At 33.5% G+C, this 22,356-nt stretch overlaps 1 protein-coding gene across 1 annotated transcript in view; it reads left to right on the top strand.

The window, feature by feature from the left end:
* Positions 1–16,002, top strand: part of SHOC2 (soc-2 suppressor of clear homolog (C. elegans)) — a 98,676-nt gene extending 82,674 nt beyond the window's left edge. The window contains exons 4-9 of the mRNA XM_011927885.1: positions 2,947–3,077; positions 7,242–7,430; positions 9,828–9,950; positions 11,539–11,676; positions 12,006–12,123; positions 13,937–16,002. Of these exons, the coding sequence (XP_011783275.1) occupies positions 2,947–3,077; positions 7,242–7,430; positions 9,828–9,950; positions 11,539–11,676; positions 12,006–12,123; positions 13,937–14,145 (908 nt within the window). The 3' untranslated portion in view covers positions 14,146–16,002. The remainder of the gene's footprint in view (positions 1–2,946; positions 3,078–7,241; positions 7,431–9,827; positions 9,951–11,538; positions 11,677–12,005; positions 12,124–13,936) is intronic.
* Positions 16,003–22,356: the final 6,354 nt, after the last annotated feature.

The following is a 22,356-nucleotide window of genomic DNA, read 5'->3' as shown; positions in this document are numbered from 1 at the left end:
ATGCAGAGATAACAGTTTTGATACATTTTCTTCCCTTTTTTGCATGCCTGTTTCTTACGTTGTTGAAATCATACAAAATACACAATTTTACATGCTTTTTTCCCCCAACTTAACATCATACCTAAAGTCTTTCACATCTTAAAACTTTTTGTAACAACTTTAATATGTACAAAATATTGCAGAATATAGACATACTACAGAATGAAAATTATATATTGAACATCTATTATGTATTTGTTAGTCATGGTGCTAAGTATCTTATGCATGTTATATCTAACCCCTAGAGCTACCCTGTTAGGTGTATGGCATTATTTCCACTTTATGGATAAGGAACTGACACAGGTTAAATAACTTGCCCATGGACATATAAATAATATAAAATACTTCGGTTTTTCTATTACATTGTGATGCTTCCAATTTAAATAATTATTCTTCTATTGTTGAATATTTAGATTGTCTGTATTTTTGCCATTATATATGACTTAATTAACATATTTTGTCATAAAGCAAATTATTTTCTGCCAACCCAGCTTTTAAGTAACATTTTTATTGTCTTTTTTTTTTTTTTTGTAAATGAGATGAAGTCTTGCTGTGTTGCCCAGGCTGGAGTGCAATGATGCAGTCTCAGCTAATGGCAACCTCCTCCTCCCAGGTTCAAGCTCTTCTCCTTCCTGAGCCTCCCAAGTAGCTGGGACTACAGGTGTGCACCACCATGCCTGGATAATTTTGTATTTTTAGTAGAGACTGGGTTTCACCATGTTGACCAGGCTGGTCTTGAACTCCTGACCTCAAGTGATCCGCTTGCCTCGACCTCCGAAAGTGCTGGGATTACAGGTGTGAGCCACCATGCCTGGCCTAACGCAGTGATAGCATTAGTGAATATTCTCGTTCATATTTCTAACCACTGAATTTTCTGAGGCTTTGGAAAGTCAGTTTTTTTTTCTCCTGCAGAATTGACACGTCTCACCAGAGTGTCATCAGAAAGACACTTCTGATGAAGTCACTAAGTGAAGCATCCTTAGTTAATTTACAAAGCATTTTAAAGACTAAATTAATTTGTCTTTGCTAAGTGGTGTTTTTTATTGTTGCTTTTGTATTCAACTTTATGCCGGTTGGAATCTCACTTAATTAGATAGACCCAGTAAACTCTTGGCCCAGTTTCCAAACACTATTGTACAAAAGTGATGCATTAATAAATGAACATAGCATACCTATGGAATAGTTCTAATTGGAAGAATTGAAGTGGTTGTTACATTTTTCTACATTATAGTTGACAACTTATGGCATAGAATTAGTTTTTTTTTATTATCAGTGCCTGATTCTTATCTTGAAAATGCAAAGGCTAAAAATTAGCTCCAATTATTCATTATGTGTAACTTCACTCACTTGATACTTTCCACAAGAAGGAAAGATGCAGATGATTGATGACCAGATAAGGATCATGAGGCATAATGAGTGCCCTCTTAAGGTGTCAAGGCTTAACTTATGCTATAGACTAATGTATGTTTTCTGTAAGTATTGTAATATTGCATCTAAGAAAGTAAGTTGATCATACAACAGCTTTTTGAACAATGATTATAGCAAAAGGAAAGAAATGGACATCAAGAGATTGCGAAGGCTGAAAGGCCTCAAAATACTATCTCCAAAAAGTTAAGTGTTGACACAGGCATCCACTTCTGTAATTTCTAACACTGGAAATAACTGTTTAATTTAAAAGTAAAGGCTACATTTGGCATTTTAACCTGGCCCATCCAAGTATCTCATAGCAACAGTTGTGATTTGAAGTGAAAAAAGAAATTAATCAGCCACAGCAAAATAGTATGTTGGACTAAATTCTTGTCTTGTTAGCTTTTTTTGTATCAAAATTAACTTATTTTTAATGTATATTGTTTGCAGAATTGAATTTGAGTTGAACCATTTATGATGGCAGAAGTCATTACATTCATCATTCATTATATATAGCTGGCCATGTAGTCTTGGCAAGAAAAGTAGAAAATACCTAACAAATAAAATGCTCGGCTGGGCACAGTGGCTCACGCCTGTAATCCCAGCACTTTCGGAGTCCTAGGCAGCAGATCACTTAAGATCAGGAGTTCAAGACCAGGAGTTTCACCATGGCCAACATGGTGAAACCCCGTCTATACTAAAAATACAAAAATTAGCTGGGTGTGGTGGTGGATGCCTGTAATCCCAGCTACTTGCGAGGCTGAGTCAGGAGAATCGCTTGAACCTGGGTGGTGGAGGTTGCAGTGAGCTGAGATTACACCACTGTACTCCAGCCTGGGCGATAGAGTGAGACTCAGTCTCAAAAAAGAAAAGAAAATGTTCTGCTTTTTTAAAATTCAATAATGGCTATTTTGTGCTCAAGCTGGATATGCTTAGATAAAAGAGATTCTAACTTTTATTTCAGTTTGTAAGTTTTGGGGAGGGGGTTGAGAAATGTTTTACCATCAGGCCAACTTTTCAGTATTGAACCTTTCTGATCTCAGTAAATAATTTTATGTTTTAAACAATACTATTTTAGAAATTTGGAAATTTCTTCTCCAAAATTACGTGTACATACTTATATATAACCACTTGTTCTAAATTGGATCATCATAACATAGAACAAATGGAATAATTATTGTAAGTTTAAAATATACACAGCTTTGATGCAGTTAAATTAGGTCTTATCTAAAGATTAACTTGTTAAAGTATGCCAATACTTTGTTCATTTAAAAACTAACTTATAGCTGTATATTTCCTTATTTCTCTGAGACAAGTGAGCATAAAAGTGATTTCAGTTTCATCCTAATCGATAGTGTAGTGTGGGTTCCTTGTACTAGAAGTTAAGGATCTTGCTGAAACAGTACTTTAATTTTTAAATAGTTAGTAGATAGCATGTGACAGTGAGAGGCTCATCAGATTTTGTAAAAAATAAATTTCTTTTATTGTGTGTGTTTACAGGAAACCTGTCCAGTTTAAGTCGTCTTGGTCTGAGATATAACAGACTGTCAGCAATACCCAGATCATTATCAAAATGCAGTGCACTTGAAGAATTAAATTTAGAGAACAATAACATTTCTACTTTACCAGAGGTAAGAAGTGGATTAGAGAAAACAAGATTTGAAGTGAGTCTGCAAGATAATTCAAGGAAAGCTAGTTAAATCTTTATAGCAGGGTAAATAATTTGGTGATTGAGATTGTTTAAATAATGAGTATGCTGTGGATGTACCATCACTGCTAAAGTAACTCCAAACAAGAAAGAATGGGTATATGAACCTATTTTTATTTTTTTTAATGCAAAGAAAAAGGGAAAAACTAGGAGAAAAGTAAGTGTGCTGTATTCTACTTTAGCACCATGTAAATCTCGTTTCATTTTGGGAACTGACAGTAAAGGTATTAAGGAAAAGCTATATGGCTGGTTTTAAAATTCAACTACCCTATCCAGTTCAGTTATAAAAAGAAAGATGATAAGTGACACAGAATGCACTATCATCAAAATTAATATTAGCAACAATTCTCCTGTGACTCAAATTATTACCTTGTTTATGCAATAATATTAAGGCCTCTTTAGTATAAAACAATCGCCAGAATCTTTTTTTAAAACACATTTTTAGGTTTTGTTGATTCTATTAGAAAAGTATTTTCATTTATTTTACTTAAGGATTGGGTAAGATATAATACTTTTTTTTTTTTTTTTGAGGCAGAGTTTAGCTTCCGTTGCCCAGGCTGGAGTGCAATGGCACGATCTCAGCTCAGCTGCAACCTCTGCCTCCCAGGTTCAAGTGATTCTCCTGCCTCAGCCTCCCAAGTAATTGGGATAAAAGGCACTACCACACCAGGCCAATTTTGTATTTTTAGTAGAGATGGGGGTTTCACTGTGTTGGCCAGGCTGATCTCGAGCTCTTGACCTCAAGTGGTCTACCTGCCTCAGCCTCCCAAAGTGCTGAGATTACAGGCGTAAGCCACCACGGCCAGGCAATATAATACTCTTCTTTTAAAGTTGTCTTTATCAATATTATTATTAGTCTTTTACTATTGACTTTCCTTATTTTCCTACCTATTTTAGCATGTCAACAATGGATGTTTGCTTATAGTTGTTCAAGCATATCTTACTGTAGTAATGTAACAAAAGAATTGTGGACTTACTGATTGATTGAGCTTTGCAAAGTCTTTTTTTTTTTTAACAAAAAATGTCTTACGTAAGTGCTGCTCCTATGTTTTGACTTGGTAGTTTTTCTGAGTATGTGTGTGTGTAATCGAATTAAGAACAAAGATTCTTTAAGGCCAGGCGCTGTAGCTAATACTTGTAATCCCAGCACTTTGGGAGGCCGAGGCAGGTGGATCACTTGAGGTTAGGAGCTCAAGACCAGCTTGGCCAACTTGGCGAAACCCCATCTCCATTAAACATACAAAAAAATTAACTGGGTGAGGTGGCAGGCACCTGTAATCCCAACTACTCAGAAGGCTGAGGTAGGAGAATGACTTGAACACAGGAGGCAGAGATTGCAGTGAGCTAAGGTCACGCCATTGCACTCCAGCCTGGGCAACAGAGGGAGACTTTGTCTCAAAAAAAAAAATAAGTGAAAAAATTTAAATTAATACATATTCAGTCTTATTGTCAGTGAAGTGAAACTAATAATTACTGGGTACCTGTTAGGAAATATGGATTTTCCTGGGAGCTTGTTAGAAATGTGGACTCTTGGGCCCCACTCCTAGTCCCACTGAATATGGGAAAGTATGAAATCTTAATTTAAAAGTAATCAGTGTGCTTGGAAGCAGCATAGTCTCAATGCAAATGTGAAATTATCTGCATTTATAGTAAGGAAAACAATAAAATCCATTAGACAGCACTTATGAGATACTCAAGCTGGGTTAGGCAAGAAATCATGAAAGTGGTTTTCAATAAGGGCATATTAAATAGCTGAAATCAGAGCTGCTAAAATGACTATTTTGTCATTTGAAGACTGTCTGAAAATGGACTTATTTTAATGTAGATGTATACATATAAGTAAAAGGAACTTAATAATTTGAACCACGTAGTCCCAAGGCATGAGTCTAGGTACTCTACATGTACTCTCTCGTTTAATCTTTGTCATAAACCTACTAGTTATTGGAGTATCCTCATCAAGCAGCAAAATAAGGCTTAAGAGAGGTTATATTTTTGGCCAAATTTGTTACCTTAAATATTTTTCTGGAAGTATGGTAAGAGGTATATTGATTATCTAATTAATTCATCAAAGTTGACAAAACTTAGTAGAAGGTATAAAATAGGAGCCTAGATGTGTCTGATTCTAACCAAAAAAAAAGATAAGCAACCCGTTTCACAATGTGACTAAGAAATGAGAACCTGAAGAGCTGCCTTCTTGTTGCCCCTTCTCAAATATACTCAATATTAACATTTTATCATATGAGTCAATTCAATAAAGTAAGTCAGTTGTAAGAATAAAAAGAAACACATTTTTTGCCATGAGGCTCAGTAAAACTCCTTTATTTTCAATTGAGTAGCCTGTAGAGATTTTTTGTGAATTGACTGCCACGCAGTTTTCTTGCCACAGTTTTAGCTCTGTTGTTCCTTTTGTTTGTGTACAACAATACACAAATTTTAAGGGTAGCTTCTTAAGATACAGTATAAAGAAACAAGTTTCAGTTCTCTGTATAGATATATCCTCAATTATATAGTTACTTCATTCCTTCAGATGGCTTTGGCAATTATACTGTCACCTCAAGTACTAAGTTTTCAATTTGCTGATGGTGGACAGCTGAAGTTTGAACATTATTTAAAAAACATACATACCTCACACAGTGCTTGCTTCTCCCCTGCTTGTGCTTTTACTTTGAATCTAGAGTGTTTCTTCTATTTCTCTGAGTATTTTAAAATGTTTTCATCCTTCAAGATGTAGCTGTCAACTTTCATCCTATTTTTCCAGTTATTCCAGTATTCCTTGCTTTGAATTTAAATAGAGAAAGGATTTAAAATATAAGCACTTACTCCCTGCTAGGTATTGTAAAGTTATTTATGTCTCAGTTTTCTACCATCTATTCCCTCAACGTGGAACACAATCGAATCAATAAAATTCCATTTGGAATTTTCTCCAGAGCAAAAGTATTAAGTAAGCTGAATATGAAGGTAAGCATATATTTGTTTATTAGGGGAAGGAATTGCTTTTAGTCTTCCCTATGACCCATAAAATATCATTATTTAAATAATGATACACTAGGTTCAGAAAAATAACTTGCCAAAGTCACAAGCTATTTAAAGATAGAGTCAAGATTCAAAACAGTTTATAGCCTGTACTGGTATTTCTCAGATGTTAATGAGCATGCAGATCACCTGGGAATCTTGTTAAAATGCATATTATGATTCAGTGGGGGTGGGGCCCAAGAGTCTGCATTTCTCATAAGCTCCCAGGGGATGCTGATACTGCTTTTCCTTGGCCCAGACTGAATAGCAAGAGCCTATTCTATATAATTGATTATTGATTATATACAGTCATATATTATTTTCTAATTATTTCTTATCTATGTACTTCTATAAATAGAACTTAATCGTCTTAACTGCAGAGATTCTTTGGTAATACCTGAATATTTAATACTTTGGTTAAATGGTAGGAGGCTAAAGTAGGAGAAGATGGGGTTATGTGCTAAGTAAATACTTGTTTAATGGGTACATATATGCCCTCAGAAATTTTACCATGTAGAAAAGCGGTGTATTATACAGTATCAGGAAGCATAATCATCTCCTGAATTTAATGTTCCCTAAAAGGAATCATTATGTTAATCTTAATAATTTAGAGATAGGTATATAACTTAAGACTAGGTAGGATTTGTCGCACAGCCCGTGGCAGAGGCAGGACTCAGACCTGGAACTCTCTGACGCTGAAGTTTCTGCAATGTAGAAATTTCAAATTAGTCACCCATGAGGCGCCTCTCACACAGACATGTTTTCCTTATTCCATACAGTGTTTTAAATAAATTGAAGCCAAAGAATAAAAATTGGAAAAATGTTCTGTTTCCTCCTATAAAATCTAGAAGTCTACATTGGTTCCACATTTCTGCAAGGCACCAATCTGCTAGAGCTATGTAGTGACTGTCCCTGTAAAGAGGTGTCACAGACTGCCCCAACCAGTCTTTGTCATTTGTCACTCCCAAAGCCCTTTGAGGCATTTGTGTTGAGACTGCTGTTCTATACAAAATGAGTCTCATCACAGTTCTAATTCTTACGTTTCTTTCTTTTTTTTTTTTTTTTTTTTTTACAGAGTCTTTTATCAAGTCTTGTGAAACTGAATAGTTTGACCTTAGCTAGGAATTGCTTCCAGTTATATCCAGTGGGTGGTCCATCTCAGTTTTCTACCATCTATTCCCTCAACATGGAACACAATCGAATCAATAAAATTCCGTTTGGAATTTTCTCCAGAGCAAAAGTATTAAGTAAGCTGAATATGAAGGTAAGCATGTATTTGTTTATTAGGGGAAGGAATTGCTTTAACTGGTACTTCCACTAATATTTATGTTTTCTCTAATTGTGTGGGGAGTGGGTACTTGTACCTTGCTAATGGGTCTAAACTGATAATAAAACATTTCAGGGTACTTTGTATCAGATAACAGATATCTTAGAACTGTGCATACCCTTAGGAATTTGTCCTAAAGAAATAATCATTGTCCAGCTCAGTGGCTGATGCACCTGTAATCCCAGTGGAAGGCTAAGGTGGGAGGATCCCTGGAGGCTAGGAGTTCAAGACCAGCTTGGGCAATATAGTGAGACTTTGTCTCGCAAAAAAATTTTTAAAAATTAGCTGGCCTGTGGTACCAGCTACATGGAAGGCTGGGGCAGAAGGATTGCTTGAGCCTGGGAGTTCAAGGCTGCAGTGAGTTATGGTGGCACCACTGCACTCCAGCCTGGTCAAGAGAGCAAGAACCTGTTCCCTATCCCCCACAAAATAGGAAATATGAATGTTTATAAAAGTATAGTTGTAGGGATATGTATTGCAGAGCTATCTATTTCATAGGTACCAACTTATTAATAGAGATTTAATTTTGTTAAGTGTCTTTAGTGGAATACTGTGGAGCCATTAAAAATGATATTTTGGTCTAAAAGAACACTACATACTAGTTGAAATATTCTCATTTTATCAAGTGGAAGAAAGTTAAAGCATGTAAAAAATCTTTTCCCACCGAGACTTTTTGAAAGCTGTTTTTAATATGCTTAATTATATATTAAAGATCTTTATACATGTAGCTGGTTTTTGCCAAAATGTTTAGAGATCAGAATTATTTATGGGTGAACGTTAGTTTCCTTTTGCTTACAGTGATCGAGTTTCACCTTTGTAATGCAATTTATTGCAAAAGGAGAAAACAAATGGAAAATTACCAAGTTCAGTGATTTAATTTGTACTGGACAAACTTTAGGCCCAAAGAAGATAACTGAATTGACCACATAGCTAATAGTATTCTTCCTGTCATGATGAACCGTTTGAACGTAGTTGTGGTTCTTTAAACTATAATCTTAAATGTACAATTTTTAAATTTCATCCACACTTGCTCATAAATATGGTATGTATCTTTTATGATGATTCTTTGGAAGTATATAATAAGTAAACTAATGGAAATTCAAGATACTCTTACAGTTTTAACAATTGTAAAATTTCTTGTTAATCAGTCTGGTTATATGAGATTTAGCAGTGGTAATGGTGTTGATTCTGAATATTCATTTTGTAGTAATAGGCTTAAAACACAGTGGTTCAGGTGTTCATTAGTTTATGCATTTGCATGTAAGTACCAGTAGTAAATTTCTAAAAATGAAAATACCTTATAAATCATACTATAAGTGTCAGTAGTTTAGGCATACATAGGCAATAAGCTTAAATATTAAATAGATAACAAGTTTAAATATTACCATAAAAGAAAAAGTTGGTTTTCAGAAGAATGTTTGCTGCTTGGGATTTCTTTTATGGGTCATTTTGTGTGAAATGAGACAATCCATGTGCAATGCAGCTAATTTTAAAGATACAGATTGACATAAAGGATATAAAATAATACTGCCACTGAGGTAGCATCACTGTTAACATACTGGCATATATCGTTGGTATTGAGCTGGATGGGGTGTTGATTATCCTCTCCCAATACCAATACCCCAACACATAACAATGTGGTACAAGTCGTTATTGATGAAAGTGTACTTTATAAATGAATAAAAGTAGCATACTTTTTTTCTGTGAACAGCTGTGTCTAATTTTTAAACCAAATTAAGACCATATTTACTGTTTCCTCTGTTTCAGCGATGAATATGTTTTACCATTTTTTTCTTATGGATTTTTAAAGTGAAATGGTAAATACCTGATGCGTGTTTTAATGATTTAATTTGTTGTCTTTTTAAGACTATTTTTCCTCCCCTACTTTACTGCTTAGCACCTCAAGAATTCCTGAGTTCATTCTGGTTTCCTCATGAGATGTGATTAGATGTGTCTTATTCTATTGTTTTCATATCTTTATTTGAGCATTTATATTTTATTCAGTGATTTCTACATATTGTGAAATGGTAAAAACATATTTATAGGATCTTTGAAATCTCCAGTGTTTCTCTGTATAGTGTATTTTTCTATTTCCATTACAGTCACATAAGAAACAAACTTCCAGTTTAACTCCCAAATAAAAGCCTCATTACTGTATAAAAAACTTTGGAGGCTTAGAGTTTTCTGTTGCTGATTTTTTTTCTTTCTATATTTAAATATCAAAAAGGAGAGTAAGATTTTGTTTAATTAAGAATTCTCTTTCCGAAGCAACAGGTGTATATGGAAGTTTGTTTTTGTGGTTCTACCTTGGATGCTTCTTTTTGTCTTTGCCAGGACAATCAATTAACATCACTTCCCTTGGATTTTGGAACTTGGACCAGTATGGTAGAATTGAATTTAGCCACTAATCAGCTCACAAAGATCCCTGAGGATGTGTCTGGTCTTGTTTCTCTTGAGGTTAGTATAAATGAGCAGTTAAAGCACCTCAGAACCTTCCATACTTATCTCATTTAAAAATTTCAAATTGAAATAAACAATTTCTGTTTGGGTGAAGATTATAATTAGAAATGTTAGAACTCACTTAAACATACAACTCTAATAGGATAATGAAGTGTTGACCTAAGTAGTCTAGATTCAGTCCTTTTGAGTTTCTCTTGCCTACTAAAAGTTGGTATGTTTGAGTGCCATAAAGTATTAATATCTCTAAAAGAAAAGTTCTGTAAAAACATCTTTTAGAACAATTTTTTTCTTTAGTCTGTTTAAAAACTACACCATTGTCTACCAAAATAATTATCGATTCTCAGACTGTCATTTAGAATGCTTTATCCTACTTTTTCATCCTAATTACCCACCTGCTATTTTATTTACTCATTGATTATTGTCTTTGTTGTAAATCTGGTATGCCTATTTCTAGCCCTCTAAGCTTAGTCCTATTGTTTTCTGTATCTAGAATGCCCTCTTGTCATCCCCTTTTTTCTTTTAGTATGTTTTTCCATAACTAAAGATCCATTTTATTTTCACCTCTTCAGTTAAGGATGATTTCTCCTGCTTCTGAGTTCCTAGAGTTTTCATCCCTTGGTGAAAACGCTTACTAATAGTAAATATATTGTTTTTTAAAATTTCCTTCATATCCATGTTTTTTAAAGATCTAATTTTTAAATTATTTAATAAGGTGAAATAGTGTGGTTTAATGGCTAAAAACATGGGCTTTGAAGTCAAACAAAGCTGAGTGTAATTATCTTTGCATATTTATGTACTTAACTTACCTAAGCTTCAGTTTCTTAAGCTGTGAAATGGGGATAATAAGAGTATTTATCTTGTAGAGTTGTAATTAGGATTAAATGCAGTAATGCACATAATACATTTAGTGCAGTGCCTTGCAAATAGTGAAGTCACATGGTGACTGCTGTTACTATTTTCTCGGACTTATTGTATGTATTTAATTGGGTGGTATAACATTAGGGAAAATAAATGAACATAAAAACTTACCCAGAACCTTACATATCTGTTTTACCTGTTGCTCTTTTTCCCAACCCAGTATTGTCTCCTTCCTTTCTGCTAGTTTGTAACTTTATCAGAACAAAGGCTATCTTCCTCTGCCATTTTTCCCCTCTTCAGTATCTTCTAGGATGCTTTCAATGTAATAAGTACAGGACAGATAATAAATACAGTGGATTGATATAGCAAGTTTAGAAGTTAGTTTTTACCTTCCTTTAGTAATGGTTTGTAAGGGTTTTGAATAAATAGTTTCCTATTAGATAAACATTTGTAACTATTCAGTAATTTTTTTGAAATGTAGTTAAAATTAAATTGCTTCTTTTGTTTTCATTAGTTTTGATATAATCAAGTAAAATCTCTTTTCTAATAACTATGGTGATTTTTTTAGAAAAGTAAGTTAAATATTTTATATGTTATATAATTGAACATTACCCTTAATATTCACTGTTTGGAAAATAAGCATTGCTTAATAGGTTTTAAGCCACACAATGATAGCATATAATTTCATTCCATGATTTGCTAATAATTATCAATAATTTCTCATTAGGTTCTTATATTATCAAACAATCTTCTAAAGAAGCTCCCCCATGGTCTTGGAAACCTTAGGAAGTTAAGAGAGTTAGATCTGGAAGAGAACAAATTGGAATCCTTGCCAAATGAAATTGCATATCTTAAGGATTTACAGGTAAACATTGTCCTGGTGGTTTTGTAGTTATATAAAGTTTTTGGAATCCATTCTAAATTGCACATTTTTCTTAAGATTTTGATGTAATTCTTGGATCAGATAGACTTTCCTATTCTAGTATTAGGGCTGAGTTTTATGTTCATATAACCTGGCTTCGTTTTCCTAACAAATGATATTTTGTGAAGGAAAAATATGTAACGTAAGTGATTCTCATTCTATCCAATCTAGTTTCCCTGTTAATTTATTTTATTGTTTAGACGTATTATTTTAATTTACATTAAATGTAGGAAATATATTTGTAACTGTCTTTTATTTTGTTAATCTTTTAGAAATTAGTCTTGACAAACAACCAGTTGACCACTCTTCCCAGAGGCATTGGTCACCTTACTAATCTCACACATCTGGGTCTTGGAGAGAACCTGCTTACTCACCTTCCTGAAGAAATTGGTATGAACCCTATGAATGGTTGACTCTGTACTAATAATTTGCTCTTGTGCATTCAAGCAGTATATCAGATAAATATGACAGATCTATTGTTTTTTAAACTGAGGTTATATCAGGCTTAAGATTTTTTTTTTTAATAGAGCACTGATGGTTGATTGTTGATTGGTTTTGGTTAGGATTCCTAAAGGCTGTTAGGATTGGTTTTAATATTAATGCTGTGTTTGAGAATGTTTTGGAATACTTACATTTCCAATAGGTTTTATGTATAACCTCAATTTAGAAGTTATTTTATATTCCTTCTAAATTTAAAAATTACACAGGGTTGAATTAAATTAGTAATGTTTTATGCCAAAAGAACATTTCTTTATGAGATTTTAGAATTTATATTAATATTTAACCAATATTAACATTTGGGAATACTTAACATTTTCCAAGTGTTTTCATTTCCATTATTTTATGTAATATACATGACCACCTGGAATTTTAGACAGTGCAAGTTGTAATCTTGCTTTATAAAGAGAATTACTTGATTAAGGTCACATGGTAATTAAATGTTAGTTTTTAAATTAGTAATTCTGTGCATTATGTTCTTCCATCTGTAGTGCAGCGTCCAACTATAGGTTAGTAAACACCACATGTTCTCATTCATAGGTGGGAATTGAACAATGAGAACACTTGGAAACAGGGTGGGGAGCATCACACACCGAGGCCTGTCATGGAGTTGGGGGAGGGGAGAGGGATAGCATTAGGAGATATACCTAATGTAAATGATGAGTTAATGGGTGCAGCACACCAACATGGCACATGTATACATATGTAACAAACCTGCACGTTGTGTACATGTACCTCAGAACTTAAAGTATAATTAAAAAAAAATGGTTTTGGAGATGGTTGACCATTCAAAATCTAGCCCTGCTGCTTATTGGCTTTGTGACTTTAGATAAGGTATGTAAACTCCCTAAGCCTCAAGTTTCTTACCTGTAAAATAATGATGATAATAGTAATTTCTCATAGGGTTGTTCTGAAGCTTAAATATCTTACATGTAAACACATTGATTACATATTAGTTATTATTTCTGTTAGTTTTCTAATAAATACCACTGTCAAATATTCTGAATTTTGAAATTTAAAAATTGGAAACACATGAGGCAAATTTCCACATATATTTCTAGTATATATATTCACCTGATCTCATTTAATTGCTTGTTACATTTTCCTAGAGAATACAAGTATCCTAAGATAGTCTAAGAAAAAAATTTTAAAGGTCTACATAAATCGAATTTTGGCTTACTGCCATACATGTGATAACTCTCAGTGAAAGTTCATATTAAGTAATAAAACTTTTGCACGTAAGAAATTTATTAATTTGAGAAAATGTTACATCTACAACAGAAAAGTGGTTATAGACATTGACTATATAATAAGCTCACCTTTGGAGTTTAAAAATATATATAAGTAAGTATTATATATGTGCCAGATTATCCCAAACAGAATCTCTGGAGATGGGGCATATGTACTTTGAAAATACAAAGCTCTCCAAGCTTGAAGACCTACCATAAAGGAAGGGGTTCTAATTTATTTAGTTTGTATGGAGTGTGAGCTGGACATCAGGAGTTTAAAAAGTCTTCCAAGTTGATTTGAATATGCAGCAAAATTTGAGATCCATGGTTGTAGAGTTTTAAAGCTAAGAAAGGAGAATTAAAGGAAATGTGTGCTCAGTATATGTAATGACCAGAATAGCATCATGCCCGCTTGAACTTTTAAAATAGCAACTAATTTTTTAAAAAATAATTGATTTGATTTTTTTTTTTAACAGGTACACTGGAGAACCTAGAAGAACTGTATTTGAATGACAACCCCAACCTGCATAGCCTTCCCTTTGAGCTGGCACTCTGCAGCAAGCTTTCAATCATGAGTATTGAGAACTGTCCACTCAGTCACCTTCCACCTCAGATTGTTGCTGGGGGGCCTTCTTTCATCATTCAGTTCTTAAAGATGCAGGGTCCGTATCGTGCCATGGTCTGATACAAATCTGCTGGTCCCACACACTGTTCAAAAATAGACTGCCATTAATGTTTCTTATCTATATCTGTATCTATTTATGTAGATATTGGTATATGGCAGATTTATAAAAATTGCATTATGTGTTTATGCTAATAGAGGAATCATAGCCATTTAGAATTTTTTTTAAATTCTGTACAAAAGGCTTATATAAGTTTTCTTTGCTGAATATGATGGATGTTTTTCTGTTGTGTATTCTGATATGCCAGTTTGCTTAAAACATTTGCCAACAAATTATGAAGTTATTAAATTTAAGGGACAGAGGTAGTATAGATATACTTTCTCTTAGGAAAAATAATGGGCAAACAATTTTGTTGCAACTTTTCATATATATTTTCCCCTTACCAATTGTTGTATCTTTATAGTATTGTAGGCCCTGAAAGTAGAATTTTTCTTTAACTTATTTTGAGATTTGAGATTTAAATTTTATGTATTGTTTACAGTCAGAGTAAATCACTGGATTTTTTTTGTTTGTTTTGATTTGCTCTGTTTTATTCAGTCAAATCTAGAGTTTGAATCCTCTGCTAAAGAATTTGCATCGGCTGGTTTAAATAGTGAAAGGTATTTGCTTGTTAAAAAAAAAAAAAAAACAAAAACTGGCAAAGTGAAAAGTTACATTGAAAATCTAGAATTTCTTTAATTGTGCTTCTCTGATGAGTTGTGAAGCGAAATACCTGAAGTGAATCTTTGGGGTAGGAGAAGGGTATTGAGACCTTTTCTAGTATGAATATTTTTTAAGTTTAGGGGAAGAGAAACTTGTAGTGAAAAGGAGTTTTTTCATTCCTGAAAGTTGCAGATCCACAGAAACTAACAGGATAATTTGGCAAATAAATTACATATAAACACACACAATCTATATGTGTATATACAATGCTATATAGATATGTATTTATTATATCATAAACTACAGTAGGTAACTTTAAGGATTTCTTCCTATCCTTGTACAATGACATGAATGTCTTTCTTTGAAAACTGCAATATATGTATGTTTCAAGGTTATTTAACAGTGTACTATGGTTTTATATCTTGACTTGCCTTGTACATCTTTCAGTTCTGGAATATCTGTGTCTAAGCACAATAATCTTCACACTGTGCTGTATTGCTGCTGAACTAAATGCACTTTTCCCCACATGTGGGGCACTGGCTTCAAACAATTCAGTTCAGTATCATTACTTTTAATCTCATCTTTCCTTTCTTGGTATTTGTTAATACAGTTATGGAAAAGAGGCACATTGCATAGAAGCCGTTGGGGAGTTCAGTGGAAGTTCTGTAAGATGTGCATGTACTATTTGATATATTTTCTTTTGCTTCACTGCTTTTAATACTTAGCAGTATTGTTGGTCTAAGTCAATTTGATTATTGAGGAGTCTCAGAGCAAGTTGCGTTCTGGATGTCATCCTAAAAAACACTTCATATATAATTAATAACTATTTTGTATAATTACATATTGCTGCTTGTGTTTTTTTTTTCCATTTAGTTGGGCGTTGTGTTTTACACAAAACCATTTTTGAATTAAGGCTGTGATATTAAGATAGAAATTTGGACTGTTGTTCTGCTTTTCCTGGCACTCAAATTCATGACTAGGTTTGAGATCAAACCTATGTTTGTAATTAGAGATTTTATAAGGATCAACTAAGAAATGGAAGGCTGGTGAAGATATAAAACCCTAGAATGCTTAAATGTGCTGTAAAACTATTGTAGATGTCACTGGATTTTACCAAGTAATATCCTTTCTTCTTTTTTTTTCCCCCCCATCTACTGTGGCTTTTCAGTTAAAATTTTGTTTATAAAAGGAATTTGTTTATTACAGCTCTACCTAGAGCTTGTGTGTATGTGTGGTTTTTTAAATTCCGTATCCAGGTATGTTTATATATTAAGATGATGGAACTTGAACTTTAAAGGTAGTAACTAAATGTCTTTTCTTAAAAAAAAAAAATGGTTATTATTTCTTAAAATGAAAATAGAGTTTTAAAAGCATTTTTGTTCCACCTTTATTTATGTTAATCTGTAACAGAAATGTAAAATGATTGGTCTTACATGTAGAAGTCATGCTATGTGTAGGCAGTATAATGACAAATTATAAAAAATTTTGAAGAAGTATGAAACATATATCCTCTGTAGTCTGTCACCTTGTAAGAGCCCACAGATTTCATTGTTTCTACCAAGAAACTAAAATGAACTCCGATTAAGATATCCCTGTGAAATCAAGATATTTAATATTTAAATAGTTTGAATATAATAAGGGAAATTGTTGAAGACTACATCTGAGCTAATACTTTTTCCTGAAACTGCAATGGGACTAATTGGCATATCCAAAGATTTTCCTTTCTTTTAAAGAAATTACATTTAGTCTCTCCATGAGACTCAGCAACTAAGTATGTTCAAGGATGTTACATTATAAAAACATTGCTCTAAACTTTGCTTTTTGTTAATATGTAGTAGAAAAATGGCAATGGTAATGTCAGCCTGTCCTTTTGTGAGAGTTTAGTACTTTCTAAATCCCACATGATTATTTTATACAGAAAGGAGGAGGTGCTAAATAATTTATGAACTTTATAGATATAAATGAAAACAGTAGATGATACAGGAAGGGAAAATACACTTAAAACATTTATTTTTACTTGTAGGTATTGCAATGGGAATGATCTCTAAAAAATGTAATGCAAATTTCTAATTTATCTGTGCAGCTTGAATCATTTAAAATAGGTAACTTATTATACATTAAAATTTGTCTAGGTTTTCTGTAAATTTTTGTTAAAACCTTTTGCTTTTCATCTGTTATTTCGTTTTTTTTTCCTTTTTTTTTTTGAGACAGAGTCTCGCTCTGTCAGCCAGGCTGGAGTGCAGTGGCGTGATCTCAGCTCACTGCAACCTTCTTCTCCCAGGTTCAAGCGATTCTCCTGCCTCGGCCTCCAGAGTAGCTGTGACTACAGGCGACTGCCACCATGGTCGGCTAATTTTTCGTATTTTTAGTAGAGATGAGGTTTTACCGTGTTAGCCAGGATGGTCTCGATCTGCTGACCTCGTGATCCGCCCACCTCAGCCTCTCAAAGTGCGGGGATTACAGGCGTGAACCACCACACCCAGCCTCATCTGTTATTTCTAAGCCATGTGCATTGAATCCAAATTTCACCTTGCAGAATTTATAATTGTTTATTAATAAGAATGTATAGTAACTAAGTATATAAAAGTAGACACTTCTGAAATGAAAAGGGGGCACTACCGATAGTTATATAGGGCCAACAGCGCAACAGTGGTCTCAGGAAATCAGAATATATGATCACTCTTGCATGATTAAAATTAGATGAAAGCAGATAGCATAATTCAAAATAAACTGGAGAAGTATACATTCCTGAAATCTGTAAACTTGAACTAAAATGAATTATTTGTGAGGAAAGGTCTCCTTCTGCCTTGATCAGAAGATAAGATAGTGTATCAAATGTCTTAGCTAAAACTTTTCCCTTGCTTTATTCTTTTGAGTAGTTTAGTCTTGAGGAGTCATTGGGAAACGCATGGCAAATCTTTAGTTGATTATGTAATCTTGGAGAATTTGAATGTGCAAGAGTTGTGACATTGACTTGGTATCTAAGGGAGTATCTTGAATATTGTTATATTAGGAAAATATGAGAATGTTTTATAAAATAGTTATCAGTACTTTGTTATTGAATAGAATGCCTTTCTGAGAAAAATTTCTGGGTTTATTTTTTCGCTTTAAAAAATGACTTTAAAAATAAGGGATTTTTTAAATTTTAAAAAACTAGAGTTGGTTCTCATTACCCTTAATACTTTCTTTTGTATACACTTGTTAAATATCCCACTGACATACTATAAGTTCTTTATGTAAACGGTTTTGAATTTAAATACCTGTCTGTGATCAAGACTTTATCTGGATAGTAGTTTATAGTATTTCAGACTGGAAATGTTTCCAAGTTTGTTAGGAGGAGTAGCCTCTACTGTTGAGAGTAGTTGGGGCAGGGCATGCAGTATACAGCTTTTGCAGTTTGTGCAGTATACAGCAGCATACCATACTGGGGGTGATGTTCATTCACGTCCTAGATTTGTATATTATCACAGTTTTTTTTTAGCAGGTGTTGGTAAAGTTTCTTTTTCTAACAAAATCAGTATATTATGTCACATTTCTGACTTAAGAACCTTAGGAAGGAGCCTTTTTTTTGTTTCTTGCACAATGGTGCAAGTTTGGCTAGAGGGGAGATTCTGTCTTTGTGCAAATTGTTAGAGTTCCATCCTAGGAATCCTGATAATAATGTAATAATATTTAAATGGCATTAGCATTTTATATATTATAGGTACTCCAAAAAATCATCTTACTTGGAAAATCTAATGAGAGTTTTTGGGTGCTTTATCAGTGACCATCATCATTTAGATGTTCTGTGTTATCTAATTTGCTTTTTATAATTACTGATATTGTTTCTTTTTTTTTTTTTTTGAGACAGAGTCTCGCTCTGTTGCCCAGGCTGGAGTGCAGTGGCGCGCAGTCTTGGTTCACTGCAAGCTCCACGTCCCGGGGTCACACCATTCTCCTGCCTCAGTCTCCCGAGCAGCTGGGACTACAGGCGCCTGCCACCACGCCTGACTAATTTTTTTGCATTTTTAGTAGAGATGGGGTTTCACCATGTTAGCCAGGATGTTCTCAATCTCCTGACCTTGTGATCTGCCTGCCTCGGCCTCCCAGAGTGCTGGGATTACAGGCGTGAGCCACTGTGCCCGGCCTGTGTTGTTTCTTAAAATGAAAATAGATAAAGTTTTTAAACATTATGGAGAATTTAACCTTCCACTGGTCTGATTAAACAGTATACAAGTAGCATCTGCATCAGCCGTCTATGCCATTTTCTTTTTATGATTTCAAAGAAATTATTTAAGAAATCTGCCAATTTAGCTAGTACTTAAAACCTGATGTCCACTACTAAAAATGTTTTATGGGTGGATCAAATAATTTATTTTAATACTAGTCTTGAATAGAAAAATACACTAATATACACTTTTTTCACATTTGCTGTTTGTCTCTTCTTCCACCTCAAAACTCATTTTTAACATAGTTCAGAAAGTTACCTTATAATTGCTAAATAAGAACATGATATATTTAACAGTTTGGATTTTTCTCCAGGTAAAGATCAGGTTTCCACTGATGTTTAACAGGGCTTGTACTGTGCTTAGAATACTTAGCTATTCTGAATTATGATTCAAGGCTAAAAGGTATAAACAGCCTTCACATAATGTACTTTGAACCTGAATTATATTGTTGATTATTTCGACTTTATAAAAATTGCCATTTTAGTAAGTCATTCTGTATTGTTATTCAATGGAAATAATGTATTTGTAAACGTTCTGCCATAGAGTCTTTGAAAAGATTTCCAATGCTGTGTGTAACTGAAGCTGGACCTGAAATCAGTCTTTGCAGTGTCATGAAACCATAAAAATGTGGAACTGAGAAATGACTTTTTACTACTATGAAATTCTTCTGGAAAACTTGAAACAGCAAATGGCATGCAGAAGGTATACAGAAATAAGTGCACAAAAACATGCAGCATAGTATTTGTTATGGTCAGTGGTGTCCTTCAATATAGTTGTTTATGTTGTTTGTATATTATTATTTTGAAAACTTTAAATTTCGGATTTTGTTGTTGTTATATCCTATAATGAAGACTGTGCTCTATAATGGAGAAATGAATTCTTAGAATTAATTCTCCCATGCTCTGAGCTTTCTAGTCCTAATAGTATTTTTATCATGATCTCCATGTTATGTAAATAAAATGTTTTTGTGTTCTTTTGTAAACTTTCATAAGAAAGTTTGCTCTGACTCAGCTGTTTAGGATGTCATGGTAACTAAAGGTGGAAATTGAGTGCAGGTTTCCTAGAAAAAAAAGGTGTAATATTGGCTGATAAAGAAAACTATGTAAGTTTGTGTTTTAAAATGTTTCACAAGAACAAAAGCTACGAGGATAAAGGAGATAATACCCAATGATAACTACTATTTAATTGACTGAAGAAAACTTAAGGAAAACAACAAATTTTAGTCCTTTACACAATGTGATTAAATGTCATCTTTCCTGGTATCATTCTTTAATATGTATTTTTAAAAACCACTGTGGCTACCTTGAGAAGAATAGATTGAAGGATATCACAACTAGAGACCAAGAGGCCAGATGAGAGACTGTTAGAGTCATCCAGATGATGGATGACAGTGGCTTTGATTGGAATTTTAGTAATAGGGGTGGAAAGAATGACCCTTAAGGGAGCCTTAGCAAGACATATTAGTAAGAAGTAATGATTGATTGGGTAAAATGAGTAAGGATCAAAGAATACTCCCAGGTTTGTGGCTTAAGCATCTAAGTGTATTTACTAAACTAAGGAACCTTGGCAGAGGACCAGATTCTTTTGGTTTGTTTAGAGGTAGGAAGAGAATGTGTTTTAGAGCCTGTGGAACATGAAGTGGAGATACCAGGTAAGCAATTGGATACATACATGTTAGGAAGTTAGGCCTGGAAACAGATGATCCAACATATAGATGGTAATTGAAACAAGGATTCCCTCGGGAGATTGTGTAGGATGGGAAACAGACGGAATCCCTGATGAACTCCAAAAATCAAGAAGTAGCTGTAGTAGAGGTGAGAAATTTTATTTCCTTAAAGAATTGGGGTGGAGAATGTTAAGGGCAGTATAGGACTGCTTATACTCTTTATTTAGATTTAATTCCCTTAAATCTTCTCTTTAGAAATAATGTAAAAATTGAGCTTATTTTTCTGCATTAAAAAAAAATTTTATTGCTCTTTTCCAGACTTTTAATTATTTAATTAACCTGTTTATGCTGGTTTTTCCCTCTTCATTTTGCTCTTTAACTCTTCCTTTACTTTGTGGTTAACCTTGTGGAATAGATTAGGTTTGAGATAACTACTAGGTCTAGTTTTTAACTCATCTGTGATCCAGAGTGGCTTACCTTGAGCCAGTTAAAGAATTAGATTTTTTTTCATAGTCTTAGCTTTGTTAGCAAAATTTAGGCCTAGGAAGAGAATGCCTGTATTTTGGAAGGGTCCAGTTTTAAAATAGACAAAATATTCTGACTTGAAAAGAATACTGCTATAAAATATAAAAATAAATTACATTTAAATGATTGGATTATTGGCTCTGTAATGCTTTAGTAGTGATTAGACTGTTAAACTTTTTTTTTCTGGAATTTCTTAAAGACTGGGTAATCATTTATTCAAATTACAAGTGCATATATCTGAGAACATATATACAGCCAGATGCTCTACCCCTGAGTTATACCCCCTGAGAACATACATTATAAATATTATCTTCCAAATCAGGCATTGTAAATGTCCAGATCTTTTTAAAAAATATTTTATTTCGTTGAATAATTTCCTTGTTGAGATTAGAGATAAGAATCTAAATGTTTGGAATTTTTTTTAGTTTAGATTGTATCACTAACTTTGAAAATTAGTTGGAAACTCCAGTTTTAATGAAATTTATTTTCTAGAGCAAGAAGGTGGTGGATTTTAATGCTCAGTGTTTTAGACTCTAAATGGCCGTATTTCTTATGGCAGAAGTGCACACAGTGTTTGGGATTCATTTTTCAGTTTCTGAAATGTAAAGATGTACCATGTGTATACACGTGTGTACATACATACGAATATATGAAAGAGGAGAATAGGGATAAAATCACGAAGGTGAAAATACAAACAAAAGTGAACTTTATGTGTCTCAACTCAGGCAGGTGACCAATTTGTCAAGAAGTTCTTCTCTGGTTTTCCCTGATTTGGGATCATTATATTTTGCTGAATTTTATTTATTATATATTCAATGTCTTTTAACTAGCACTGTTCATTAGTGCAAAATTAAATGTTTATCCTATGTCTTCTGTTGTCAAACACACAGTATGGACAGATAGAACATTTTTGCCCTTAGATCACAAACTAATGGAATTCACACCTATTTTGAGTAATCTACTTTTTTAAAAGTAAAAATATCTGATTTAACTCAGAATTCGATTTTTCTAACCTCCAAAGCACCTCCCGTGACTGTGGAATAAAGTCCATCTTGGGGCAAGTGAGAACATTGATTGCCTTTATAGAGCCTAAAATGTTAACAGTGAAGATTCATGGATGAACCTAGATTTGAGGTAATCACTGTTTTCTAATAAAATGTTTGGAGATGACT

This window comes from Colobus angolensis, unplaced genomic scaffold, assembly GCF_000951035.1.
Source record: "Colobus angolensis palliatus isolate OR3802 unplaced genomic scaffold, Cang.pa_1.0 Scaffold75, whole genome shotgun sequence".
Taxonomy (NCBI): Eukaryota; Metazoa; Chordata; class Mammalia; order Primates; family Cercopithecidae; genus Colobus; species Colobus angolensis.
This window is presented reverse-complemented; position numbering and strand designations above follow the sequence as displayed.